This window comes from Vipera berus (assembly GCF_964194415.1).
Source record: "Vipera berus genome assembly, chromosome: Z".
Lineage (NCBI taxonomy): Eukaryota > Metazoa > Chordata > Lepidosauria > Squamata > Viperidae > Vipera > Vipera berus.
In genome coordinates, this window is record NC_138205.1 from 94173650 (window position 1) to 94187880 (window position 14231).

Consider the following 14231-nt stretch of genomic DNA (forward strand, 5'->3'; position numbering starts at 1 on the left):
AGTAATTGGGAATGGCAGCAGATGGAGGAGCAGAGGGCCATATCATAATCTGAGATCACGCCCACGCTATCTTCTTGCTGTGGCGTGCTCTGACCCTCTGGCTCTCGCCTGCTGCCCTGGGGAAGAGGGAGGACTGACTCCTGAGCTCAGGCTGATCTATTTTAATGCCAGGTCTGTTGTGAATAAAGCTCCCCTCATCCATGACTTGATCGAGGAGGAAGACGCAGACCTGGCATGCATCACAGAAACTTGGCTGGGCCCAGAGGGAGGGGTCCCTCTGATTTATCCCCTCCAGGTTTCCGTGTGCTGCATCAACCTCGAGCTCAGGGTAGGGGAGGTGGCGTGGCGGTCGTTATCAGAGAGACCCTCCATCCGCGGGAGGCCACTGCCCCTCAGATAGACGGATGTGAATCCCTCCTCTTAAGATGGGGTCCTGGTGGTCAGTTGGGCCTACTTCTGGTATACCTCTCTCCAAGCTGCACAGCAAACGGTTTTACCCAAGCTACCTGACGCCATCTCAGGATTGGCGGTCGAATTTCCAAAACTTATGGTACTAGGAGACTTTAATCTACCTTCCCTGGGCAGTGCATCAGAAGTGGCCCGAGAGTTCATGGCCTCCATGACGGCCATGGACCTGACTCAAATTACTCAGGACCCAACTCACGAGGGAGGAAACATGCCCGATCTTATTTTTGTCTCTGGGCAGTGGCTAAATGGACTGGGTGGGGTTACTCCAACATCACAACCCCTTTCATGGACAGACCACTACCTCCTGCGGTTGGGCCTCCGTCACGTCACCCCCCGCTGTCAGGAGGCGGAACCGACCAGGTGGTTCCGCCCCAGGCGCCTGATGGACCCAGATAAATTCCAGATGGCACTTGGACCGATTCCCACCTCCCTCTCCCACAACCCGGTCGAGTCCTTAGTTAATGCCTGGCAACAGGCTGCTTCGGAGGCTCTCGACCGCGTTGTCCCTTTGCGGCCTCTGACCCGGCGCAAGTCCCGACTCGCTCCTTGGTTCTGCAAGGACCTGCGGGAGATGAAGCGCCAGAGAAGGGGCCTAGAGAGCATTTGGAGAACCAGTCGGTCTGAGTCTGACCGAACACAGTTAAGATCCTTTTCTAGATCCTATCTTGTGGCAATGAGTGTGGCAAAGCGCGCCTACTTCACCACCCTCATTGCGTCCGCAGATAATCGCCCGGCCGCCCTATTTAGAGTGGTCCACTCCCTTTTAAGTCAAGAAACGGGAGAGGACCCCCTACATAGACGGGCTGAGGAATTTAGTAAATATCTGGTGGACAAAATTGCTCAGATTCGGGCTGGTCTGGACTCTGACTGGGCAGTATCTAACGAGAGGAAAACGATGAAGTTGGCTGAGTACATTTGGGAAGAGTTTGATCCTGTGACTCCGGATGAAGTGGACAAGATCATGGGGAAACTAAGTGCCGCCACATGTTTGTTGGACCCGTGTCCCTCCTGGCTAGTCTATGCATCTCGGGAGGTTACACGAGGCTGGCTCCTAGCAGTTATCAATGCCTCACTGAGTGAAGGGTACTTCCCTGCTGCCTTGAAAGAGGCGGTGGTAAGGCCCCTCCTCAAGAAACCGGCACTGGACCCAGCTGTTTTAAACAACTTCCGTCCTGTCTCCAACCTTCGCTTCCTTGCGAAGGTCGTTGAGAGCATGGTGGCACGACAGCTCCCTTTGAACCTGGAGGAAGCTGAATATCTAGATCCGTACCAATCGGGTTTCAGACCAGGGCACAGCACGGAGACGGCATTGGTCGCGCTGGTGAATGATCTCTGGCGGGCCCGAGATAGAGGTTATTCCTCTGTCCTGGTCCTATTAGATCTATCAGCGGCTTTTGATACCATCGACCATGGTATCTTACTGCGTCGTCTTGAGGGGCTGGGAGTGGGAGGCACCGTTCTGCGGTGGTTCTCCTCCTACCTCTCGGACCGTTCGCAGACAGTGTTGGCAGGAGGGCAGAGGTCGAGCCCTAGGCCTCTTAATTGTGGAGTCCCTCAGGGTTCGGTGCTCTCGCCCCTCCTGTTCAACATCTATATGAAGCCGCTGGGAGAGATCATCCGTAGCTTCGGGGTGAAATATCATCAATATGCTGATGATACCCAGCTATTCATCTCCACCCCGAACCAACCCAGTGATGCCCTCGATGTGATGTCCCGTTGTCTGGAAGCGGTACAGATTTGGATGGGAGAAAACAGGCTTCGACTCAACCCGGCCAAGACTGAGTGGCTGTACATACCGTCATCTTGTTTAGTCCAAGAGGTTCCATCTCTGACTATAGGAGGAGAGATGTTACCTCCCATTAATAGAGCACGCAATCTGGGCGTCCTCCTAGATTCACGACTCAGTTTTGAAGATCACATTGGAGCCGTGGCTAGGGGGGCATTTGCACAGATTCGTCTTATATACCAATTGCGCCCCTTTTTGCACCGAGATGCCCTACGTACAGTCACCCACGCGCTCGTTACCTCCCGTATTGATTACTGTAATGCTCTCTACATGGGGCTGCCCTTGAAGACCACCCGGAGGCTTCAGCTGGTGCAGAATGCAGCTGCACGGGTTGTGATGGGAGCTCCCCGATACTCCCATATTACACCCCTCCTGCGTGAGCTGCATTGGCTACCAGTTGCCCTCCGGGTGAGATTTAAGGTGCTGGTACTTACCTTTAAAGCCCTACATGGCTTAGGTCCGGGATACTTGCAGGACCATCTGTTGCCGGGAACAAATTCCCATCGTCCAGTACGCTCACACAGAGAAGGCCTCCTCAGGGTACCGTCAGCTAGGCAATGTCGGCTGGCGACCCCCAGGGGGAGGGCCTTCTCTGTGGGAGCGCCAACCCTATGGAATCAGCTCCCCCCTGAGCTTCGGATGGCCCAAAACCTCCAATCCTTTCCCGCGGCCTCAAAACACACCTGTTCCACCAGGCTGACCTAGACTGACAGGCATTTTAATTAATTTATACTTAGTATTTTTAATTCATTTTTTAAATTCTCTAATTTTCATTTACTGCACTGATGTTCTCAATTTCATTTTTATCTTGATTTCTGTACTTATTATATGTTTTGTTGTTAGCCGCCCTGAGTCCTTCGGGAGATAGGGCGGGATATAAATCCCATCAATAAATAAATAAATAAAATATGAATATTGAAATAATGTAATAAATGTAATAAAATCATTAACAAGAATCTTAGCTAGGAAAAGCATTACAGGATCAATTTATACAAAAAGTATAAGGAAAACTAGATGAAGATAAAAACTTGGTGATGACTACAACTGGAGAACTAAAAAAAGAAATTAGTTTGATTTTGGCTGCAGAAGAGCAAGCTATTTGAACTAATGCAATCAAGATCAGATTGGAAAAATCATGAAATGATTCAAAGTGCATATTGTGTAAAATAATAGAGGAAACAGAGTAGATCATATACTTCACTTGTGCAAGAAGATTTCATAAACAGATTCTAAATAACATAATACACCAAACTGATTCCATAGAACATCTATAAAATTGATCATGTGCCAGTAATGGAAAATAGGTGGGAACATATAATTAAGAAAGTTGTCAAAATGAGCAAGTTAAAATATTATATTTCTGAATATGAGCTAATAGACCAGGGGTGTCAAACTGCTGGCCCGTGGGCCAGACACGTCATCCAGAAGACGTGCCCACCCCATTGCCAACAATGGCAAAACAGTCCCGATACGTCTCGCGACATCACATGACGTCATGATTTTGACATGTCTGTAATAGACTGACATCTTAGTGTATAAAACAGTGATTTAACTATGGTTGAAAAAAACAAAGCATGAATAATTGATGTGGCAATCCCAGGAAATTGAAGACAAATAATTGGAGCATATCATAAAGTATCAAGATCTGAAAATCGAATTTGAAATATTATATGGCATACGTTTTCTAAACTTAGAAAATCTATGTATTGACAAAAATTTCAGTTATCAATTACAAAAGACCACACTGCTTGCAACTGCACATATATTATGCTGATACATTAGGACAGACATATCTGTGATTGGCCAATATTTGGCCCGTGGGGATTCCCCAGAGACGTTGAGGGCTGGCCCCCACTGCCCTGGCCCCGTCTAGCCCAGCAGCCCCCAAGGCGTGTGCACAGGAGGCAGTGAGCGTGTGCGGGTCGACTGCATCCGGCAGCAGGGGCCTCTACTTGAGATTCCTAGCCAGCCGCTTCGCCTTTGTGCTGGGCAGGCCTGCTGCTCTGGGTGGTGGTAGCAGCCTAATTGACCTCCATGAGCTGCTGGTGGCTGCAGCCTGAGGCAGGACCAAGGTGCATCGGTGCACGAGGGGAACAGACTCCATGAGTAGGCCAAGAGCAAAATCTGCAAGGGGGCTGAGCAGATGACCAGCAGCAGCCAACTCCAACTGCAAGCAAAAATAGATGGAATGGAGTAGGCGCGTCTGGCAATCTGCATCATATGCTTCCCCACTCCCCTCCCCCTGCTGCTGGAGGGCTGGTATTTGCAGCAGGCCCACAGAGTGGACAGTTGAAGGGCTGGCAGGCTGTGGCTGCTGACAGACACTGTTGGCCCCCATGCGCTTGCTGGCATCCATGTGTGGGGATCGATGGTGTCAGGCAGCAGCTGCCCTGCCCCCTGCCTCACCTTGCCTTGCCCCACAGGAATGGCACCCCATCCTGCCCCCTGCCTCTCCTCACCCCACAGGATGAACCTCCTGCCCATTGCCCCACCTGCCAGAGATCCTCTGGATCTCCCACAACCCTCCCCGGTCCCCATAGGCATCTCCCCGATGAGCAACATAGAGGTGGTCATGCCCACCCCAGCCAAGCCCACACAATCAGCTGTGACCACCACAGCCATGCCCACCCAATGGGTCACGCCCCCCTGAGGGTACCACAATGCTGATGCGTCCTTCAATGAAATTGAGTTTGATACCCCTGCATTAGGATATTCAAGGTTCTTGGGAAGAACTCTGTATGAGATTTGTATGAAGGCCAAAATCAGTTAAAGAACTGACAACTGAGATTTCACAATGTGCGTATATAATAATAATAGTTTAGGAACATCTAACAAAATTATAATAATTCCTTTTGTCTAATTCTTTTTTCTTAAGGAAGACTGGTGATAGATTTTTTTAAAGCCTATGGGATTTTGTTTTTCCAATATAAGTGCTAAGCCAGGCAGTGTTTTTCTAATACAACCCTAAGTCAGGCAAGCCAGCTTGGTGACTGGGTCAGTCTCTCTCAGCCCAACCCACCTCACAAGGTTGTTGTTGTTATAGGTAAAACAGGACAAAGGAGTAGCAGTACGCTTGCTGCCTTGAATTACTTTTAAAGTACTAAAGGTGGGTTAATTTTTTTGTTGATATTAATAATAATAATAATAATAATAATAATAATAATAATAATAATAATAATAATAATGGTGGAATAAAAAAATCTGATAGTAATAATAATACCCAAATTGGATGCCCTAGAAATGTTCCGATCAACTTTCAAAAAAATGTGTTTAGGCTATCATAAACGTCAGTTGCACGTGTTAAATCACGCACAAAGCAGGAAGGGGATCTGTACCCATTGGACGTGACACCAGGAAGTGCTTTGACGACACTTCCTGTAGAGAGGAAACGCGAAATCCCAGCTAGACCGTCACGTGGATTGACGATTAATAACGCGATGTAAGGGGGGGGGAGGCGGGGCGGATTTCCATGGCAGCGCGCGACTGTTTACTGTCAGTTACTGTTAAGAGGCAGCGTCACTAATCCCGTAGAATGAGCATATACCAGGAAAGGACTCTTTTTACCTATTGTAACGTTCGTTCCTGATTCATGACTTCAACCGATACTACCGTGACCTTTCTTCCTCACTTTTGTAGGCCAAACTCTTCAGTTTTCTCTGCCTCGATGATGCTTTTTCCTCCCGACAGCCTTCAGACTGCAGCGGCTTGAAAGCAAAGCCCCGCCCCGAAGGCTTCCCCGCATGCGCCCTAGGGCCAGCCGCTGAAGGTTGTGCCTTTCTAACCCCCGCCATCGCGTGTCGGCTGTTTTTGGGTTGCTGCCGCCGCCATGCCGAAGCTGAGCAAGGAAGCTAAGCAGCGACTGCAGCACCTCTTCAAAGGTGGCCAGTTCGCCATCCGTTGGGGATTCATCCCTGTCGTACTTTATTTAGGTCAGTGCGGAGGGGGAGAGTTGGGTCTTAAAGCGACAGCCTGCCAAAAATGACGAGGACCTCCGTTACCTGCCTTCGCTGAGACTTCTGTAGTCGTTCCTTGCACAACAAGGACAGGGACAGGGGAGTTGAGATCAAAATGAGCCTTCCCCTCCCCCCCCAATGGTTGTTGTTTCTCGCTTCGAATTAAATTTGCAAGATCGGTAACTCAGTCGGTTTCCTTCTAGGCAGCATCCATTAAGAGGCTTTTTAAAAAGAGAAGGTCAACTTTGGGGTATCAAAGAATAGGAACTAAATGGTAACAGGTCCTGTTTGTTCTCTTTTTGAAATATAATGGAAACAGCCAGCCAAATGATCAACAGAATTGGTGCCCAGCAAAAAAACCAAAACAAACAAAAACAGTTCTGATGCTTACATTTTATAGGATGTCTCCCTGTAAAAAGAAAATAGATTAAAGAATGAAAGGATTTGCAGCACATCTCTGAAGTATTGACTTTGTTGCCAGGAATTAATAGTTTGAGGTAATATCCTGCCTTAAATCAGATGTGCCCATCCCAAGGTCCTGTTACTGCAGAATAGGTACTTATGGAGTAGATACTTATTTGAAGTTGATGCAGAAAGGGTGATTTCTTTTTTGTACATCTCTCCTAACTCTGGATATTTCTAGATCGACTTGAATTATTTTTCCCATATTTCTTTTACTATATATGAAATGCCTATTGAACCGGTCATTCATAAGATTTTTATGTCCATGTGTCCATATATATCCACACATATATAAAATAACATTTTCCACAAAGGCTTTCATGTTGTTTTAAGTTCAAGGCGGTTGAGAAAGATGGCACATGGAGATAATTCTTTGCATATACAGCTCTGCCCACAATCTTTCAAGAAATTGCTCAATGGTGGAATGGAGTACAATTATGATAGACAGCTAATGGTAAACTAAAGTATGTCTTGCAGATATTCTGCAAGAAAAAATGATACAAATAAACTTGCATATTTGTAAACTACACAGAGTAAATTCAGAGTTTGAACTTGCTTTCTGGAAAAATAATTGAAAGATAGAATGGCCTCTTTTGGATCTCACTTTAGGCCCTAATTTCTATGGTTTGTTGGAATATTTTTTCACAAGCTGTGACTAGTCATATTCTTAGTCCTATATTTGTGCCTAGGTTCATATAATATGCTAAGCTATACTGTAATGTAGTTTTGTGAAATCAATAGAACATTCAATGAACTGCCATCTGGTCAGTGTATGAACAAATCCAGCCAAACAAAATATCTGAATGAAAGACTTGCAAAATATGAGTGAGAGAGGAGTGAAAGATGGAAGATATATGAATGATGATAAGACAATCAAGAGTTGATTTTCTCTGCTGTTGCCCTTATATGAAGCATAAATGTGCATATAGAATATACTATAATGGAATTGTACTGTCAGTTTGTGTCCCCATTCACTGATTCACCTAATAGATATTGAAAAATCAAAGCTTATTTGTGCAAGATGGTCTGTAAATGGTTACAGAATGCTGTTTGCTGCTGTAACTTAATATTGCTTCCAGTTCTAGCTACAGTCTATTCTTGTTATGTGTGGTAGTTATGTTCTATGAAATAAATAATGGAGTGAAAAGTAGGACAAATATAGGACTAAGAATATGACTATGAATGCTGAAACAAGAAGGTAGAGCATTTCCTAGTTTGACCTTAGCTGGGAACATGCACACTGGGTGAATCAGATTTTTTTGCCAGTCTGAGCATGTCTGTAAATGAATGTGAAAGCACTGCAAGTATTGATTTAGAGTTTACAATAATAATGAGGATTGTTGGTAAGAGATTTTCTAAGATGACACATCCTATAGTCTTTTTGCCATAATAAATAAACACTCCATTTTTTAATAGGAAAACTGAAATAATATCTATATTGAGTACTTTACATGTAAATTAAGCTTATATCTGAGATAATGGCAATCAGAAGGGAGAGAAGATTAAGACAAAAAAGTGCAATCATAGGTAATTTAATTGTACACTTATAATAAATTTATGATTCATATTTAAACAATAGGTATATTCTGAATAGCAGTTTTACAATATACTTTAAAGGTACTATATTGAATCTGAATACAGAATTATATTTAGATGAATTTTTATCTAAAATATTCCTTTCATTTTCCTAAATTTACATATGACCTTTCAGAAAAACTATTTTAATTTAGACTTGAGAAAAAGATAATCTGCATTAGCATATTACTAGAATATTCAAACATTTCAAATAGGAGGATAAAGCAAGTAAATTTAATAAATAAAGTATTTTTATTTTGTTGGCAGTACATCTGCTCTTTGCAGAGTCTCACTAAGTGAATAACTTAACTTGCTAGTATTTAAGACAGCTCTTTTCTGCTTCTGCTAAGCGGCAAATAAAATCATATTAGCAAATATAGAATCTGTTGGTGGTTATAGATGCAATGCTAAGAAATAGACCAACTATATATCAGGTCTTTTAATTTCTTCCTTCCCAGATAGATATGTATTGTTAAGCATATAATAGGAGGATTCATACAACACATTAAGCCACAATATTTGTGTTTGCTTTTCTCTGAGAGTCACATTAACCAATATGTTGAAGATTACAAGTCATGTTTTGTGATTTGGACTTTATTTTATTTTTTCAATTGACTAGTTCCATATAGCATTTGTAATTCATAGTATTGAACCATCACTTGCTAAATATAATATGTGAATCTAATCTATAGAAGGTGGGAAAAGTACAAAATATTATATTCAATATAACACATGTAGTTAATTAACAACGGATGGAAACTAATCAAGGAGAGAAGCAACCTAGAACTAAGGAGAAATTTCCTGACAGTTAGAACAATTACCCAGTGGAACACCTGCCTCCAGAAGCTGTGAATGCTCCAACACTGGAAGTTTTTGAGAAGAGACTGGACAGCCATTTGTCCGAAATGGTATAGGGTTTCTTGCCTGAGCAGGGTGTTGGACTAGATGACCTCCAAGGTCCCTTCCTACTACTACTTATCATTATTATTATTATTATTATTATTATTATTATTAATAATAATAATAATATAAATATAAATATTTATATTATATAAAGAAGACCAGTAATATTTTCATAAAGTTCACAGGATTTTTTTTACTGTAAATAGGTTTTAAGAGAGGCGCAGATCCTGGAATGCCTGAGCCAACTTTTTTGAGGTATGTAATCACTTTTAATACCACTTGCGAAGTACTGTAGGCTGCAACATATATTACTCCTGGATTACTGTTATGAGGTTCTGTTATGTTCTGCTAATGTAAAATTCTGTAAAGTTTTGTTAACTTCACATTATGTAAAATTCTTGGCACCTCCCTTATGAATGAACATGCCCCTGAAATCTAAGGGACTCCCATCCTGATGGCATTCTGGAGGCCATTAAAGACCTTTGCTGGTTATGTAATAAGTCTTTTTCCATTGTTGGCCAGATTAACTATCTTGTTTATTTATAGTATAGTTTTATTTTGTCTTTTTAGCAGCTGTTCTTATACTGAAGCCACTCAGAGCCAATCTGGAATTAGTGACATCAAAATTGGATAAATAAAATAAAAATAAACAAACTTAAAACTCTATACCAGTGATGGCGAACCTTTTAGAGATTGAGTGCCCCAAAACCGCCTGTCCCCATGCCGCACTGCCCCCACCCCACCCACCTGCAGGGCCACCCACTGCCTCCATGGCCCGCAGCATTATCTGCGTGCAACGGGGTGTGAGGATGGAGTCTTGTCCCCGCTGCCTGGCTGCCATGTCCTTGGCTGCACTGCTCTGCACAGGCCACGCCTGGGGGTGACTCTCCTCCGGGAGGGCTGCTAGTGAGGGGTCTGGGGGGAGGCGGGGCTGTGGTGACGACACGCATGCCCAGAGAGAGGGCTTTGAGTGCCGCCTTTGGCACGCGTGCCATAGGTTCTGAGCAAACATAAGACAAATAACCTGCAACTATTAGCTATCTTTGCTGGTAAAAACTTTACTGTTTAAAAATTGCTGATTAAAAAATAATAATATAAAACATGCTCTCATGATTACTAATCCTGTGTTATAATTTGTTTTAAAGAATAGATTATAGAATTTCAGGAAAAGTATTTGATGACACTACTTGTATACTTATGATAGAAAGCACTGTACATTGTAAAGCTACTCATGTGAGCTGCATTTTCACCAGCTTATAAGAGAATATTCACCTTTGGCATTATAAAAGTTATTCAAAGCCACTAAAACTTTTGATCAATTTTTGTTATTATAAACAATTTGCAATTTAGTATGGCCTATGGTCTAATTGTGGGACGCGGTGGCTCATTGGGTTAGGACGCTGAGCTTGTCGATCAGATGGTCGGCAGTTTGGCGGGTCGAATCCCGAGTGCTGCGTAACAGAGTGAGCGCCTGTTACTTGTCCCAGCTTCTGCCAACCTAGCAGTTTGAAAGCATGTAAAAATGCAAGTAGAAAAATAGGGACCACTATGCGGGGAAGGTAACAGCGTTCCGTGCACCTTTGGCGTCTAGTCATGCCAGCCACATGACCACGGAGACGTCCTCGGACAAGTGCTGGCTCTTCGGCTTTGAAATGGAGATGAGCACTGGCCCCTAGAGTCGGAAACGACTAGCACGCATGTGCGGGGGGATCTTTACCTTTACCTTATGGTCTAATTAATATTTAAAACTACTGTAATTATTTTTATTTCATTTATTTGTTTAAATCTTCACATGCTAGCTCCTTCAATTATATATTTTGTCATATGCCTATGATATTTTAAATATGATGCATATAATCTGTTAAATTTGAAATGTCTATTTCATTTCATTTCATTTCATTTATTATATTTGTATACCGCCCTTCTCCCGAAGGACTCAGGGCGGTGAACAGGGCACATATAAAAATACAGAATACAAAAGTTAAAAGAAAGCGAAGGTTGGAGACCGGACAAAAGTTATTTAATACAGCTGGGTCCAAGGCAGGCTTCTTGAGGAGAGGTCTCACCACCGCCTCCTTCAAGACGGCGGGGAAACTACCCTCACTCAAAGAGGCAGATATGACCGCCTGGAACCAGCCTCGTGTCCCCTCCCGAGCTGCATACACCAGCCAGGAAGGGCACGGGTCCAATAAACATGTGGTGGAGCTCAATCTCCCCATAATCCTGTCCACTTCCTCAGGGGTCACAGAATTAATCTTACCTCAAATGTAAATAATTTAAAATGATTTAACAGACATGTAGTTTTCTTCTCTAAATTATCAATGATCAAATTGAGTCTTTAATTCAGAAAAAGCTTTGTTTAAATTAATATTAACATGCACATAATTGTTTTCTTTTTGTATCTTGGAATAATTTTTGTAAATTGAGTCTGTATTTAAATTGTGTACAGAAGCATGTTTAAATTATATTTGCATTCTGTTTAAAAATAATGGTTAACATAAATTTGTTTTTCCTTCTGTTTAATTGTGTCCAATTCTTGGAGGCAGTTTTCTTGTTGAGGTTTTTCAGAAGTGCTTCGTAGGATTGGGAGAAAGTGATTTTCTTTCAGAAACTTATACAATTGGTCACCATTCGTCCAATCAAACTAAGATAGATAAAAAGTAAAAAATTTTTTTAAAGGTGCATTTAAAAACAAGGCATGCTTAAATAAACAGCTGAGAAGAAAAGATGAAAGACTCAACCCTCTGATCGCTCCTACCTAGAATTGCGATCAAGATCTCTCTACATGGAGATCATCCTAGGGTTGCATTGGGGCGTTCTTAATTGCTCCCAGTCAAATCTGGGGGATGAGCAGCCAAATAGCCAGCTTTGGTGGCATAATCAAGTGTTTGTTGGTAGAACAAAAGAGATTACCTGTCACTTAGCGGACAATCTTGGGGAAATCTACATGTTTATGTATTTTATTGTGCTTGCTACCTTAGAGTAATAAAGGTTTGATAATGTGTATTCCCACCATTTTGAAACAATGAATTCAGTGGAGGTTACTTCTATCCTGTCTCCCTGAAAATAAGATAGGGTCTTATTTTTTTGCCTCCAAAAGAGGGACCAGGTCTTATTTTTCAGGGGGTGTCTTTTATACTTACCTCTGGCACTGACAGCCCCGCCCATCCGGTCCACTTCTTCTGGCCAAAGGAGCAGCTTCATTCTGCAGCTGTAGTCCGGTCTGTATTTCGCAGTCCGGCCTTTCTGGAAGGCCACTGCAGCTGAGTACCAAGCTATGGACTGAATCCATAGCTAAGTTCTCGGATGCAATGGCCTTCTGAAAAGGCATGTGACTGAGAAATGCAGGCTGGCTGCAAAAGATGCTGCAGAAGAAGTGGGCCAGTGAGGAGAGGCCTGGCTGCAAGGTAAGTGGTGCAGGGTGCGTGGGGCAGCTCTACACCCCTACCCTGTCCTACCTTGATTTTTAGGTGTGTGCCTAAAACTAGGCACACACCCAGAAAACTAGGGGTTATTTTTGGGGTAAAGCTATATTAGGCCCATCCCCAAAAATCAAGCTAGCGCTTATTTTGGGGGTAGGCCTTACTTTCAGGAAAACACAGTAAGTAGTCATCACATTATGCCTCAGTGATACTGGACATGATATTTACATATTGTAGCTGTTTCAATTTCACTGACCAATTTTGTTCTTTTTTTTCCTTCTAGTCTACTTTGGGGTTGAAGGAATTAACCAATGTATTTTGAGAGTATGTCTTTGAAGATGAATACATTCCGAAGACTAGAAGGACACTTATGCAATACTACAGGCCAGCTGTTTGTCTGATAACATGTAAATGACATTTTTGTCAGTGTAATGTATTTGTTATTTCTATTGGAATAAATATTTAGATTTTAAAAATTATATTGAGCCAAACTATTGTTTTTTCCAGAAAATAGCATGTCTTTTATGTGTGCTTCAAGATGGATGAATTTATTTATTTAGTCAGCTGTCAGTCACTTTGGATTTGATTGAGTCTTATCTTTATAATAATTAGAATCTGAAGTGTTAATTTTTTTCTCACCATGAGTTGAGCAAGATGTTATTTTTAATGAGGGAAAATAATGCAATATATTATTCTTTATACTTGTGCTTCCCAAACTTGGGTTAATTACCCAAAATTGGATAAAGGTGTTTATTTCTTTGGGTAACGATACACAAACTGATTACCCAATCATAACAGGACATTTAAATTGGCTTAAAGTATTTTATCTATATTGAGTAAAAAGAACTTTCTGATAAGCATTTCTGGGTAATAAAGGGAAAAGATTGGGAAACGCAGCTTTATACTAATATAACTGATTTCAATAATGTTAACAAATCCATTGAACTCATTCAAGAATCCTAACAGAATCCTTGGCAAAATTAGTAACTATCTAAAACGTCAAGTGAATTTTTTGATTTTCTGGAATATTCGAAGATGTGGCATAAATCTAAATAAATTGCAAGAAAAGCTATTTTTTCCTGGTCTTTTTACCTGCCTAGCATTAGTGCAGGCCAGGCCTGAATAACGTAATGGAGAGAGGGTCATCCTGATAAATTAAAAATAATGGCAGATCTGTGGTGGCAGAATAGCAGATTACATTTGGCACATTGATCTCTACATTTAGTGCCTAGTGAGGCTGTGGTAACACTGGAGTGGACAGCAGACAAAAGGCCTGAAGGACTTTCAGCCAGAAACTATTGCCGCATAGCTTAAAGTTACTTAAAGATTATATAAAATTGGATAGGATTAGCTATTATCCAAGGAATAGAAAAAATGTAGTGAATGTGAAGAGCTTGTAGAAATACGCTAATAATAACAAAACGTAAGCCAGATAAGTGGATAGTAGTTGGTTGTAAACCTATATGAGCCAGAAATATAATGTGGCTGCAAGAAAGGGTAATTTTATGCTGCATCAACAGAAATATAATTGCTGGTCGCAAAAAGTAATTACTCCACTTTATTTTGTATTGGACAGAATAATATATAATGTCAGGTATTGAATTCTACATCCTGAGATAGATTCAGTCTTGGAACGTTCTGTGATAATGAAAATGAGTAGGG

At 42.1% G+C, this 14231-nt stretch overlaps 1 protein-coding gene and 1 long non-coding RNA gene across 2 annotated transcripts in view; one reads left to right on the top strand and one right to left on the bottom strand.

The window, feature by feature from the left end:
* The window catches only part of LOC308677609, a 30107-nt gene extending 24170 nt beyond the window's left edge, over positions 1 to 5937 (bottom strand). Inside the window, exon 1 of the long non-coding RNA XR_014028532.1 lies at positions 5819 to 5937. This is a non-coding gene — a long non-coding RNA (uncharacterized lncRNA). The remainder of the gene's footprint in view (positions 1 to 5818) is intronic.
* Positions 5938 to 6010: 73 nt separating this feature from the next.
* On the top strand, positions 6011 to 13048 carry TOMM7 (translocase of outer mitochondrial membrane 7). Its single transcript, XM_081343348.1, has 3 exons — positions 6011 to 6183; positions 9354 to 9402; positions 12853 to 13048. Exons 1-3 carry the CDS (start codon positions 6081 to 6083, stop codon positions 12866 to 12868), a joined length of 168 nt encoding a protein of 55 aa, XP_081199474.1. The 5' UTR covers positions 6011 to 6080; the 3' UTR covers positions 12869 to 13048.
* The last annotated feature ends 1183 nt before the right edge of the window (positions 13049 to 14231 follow it).

Bases quoted from the DNA above. Each gene is read 5' to 3' on its own strand.
- TOMM7 (XM_081343348.1), top strand. From the start codon at position 6,081: ATGCCGAAGCTGAGCAAGGAAGCTAAGCAGCGACTGCAGCACCTCTTC. The intron at 6,184-9,353 runs GTCAGTGCGGAG...TACTGTAAATAG, and splicing joins CCCTGTCGTACTTTATTTAG to GTTTTAAGAGAGGCGCAGAT.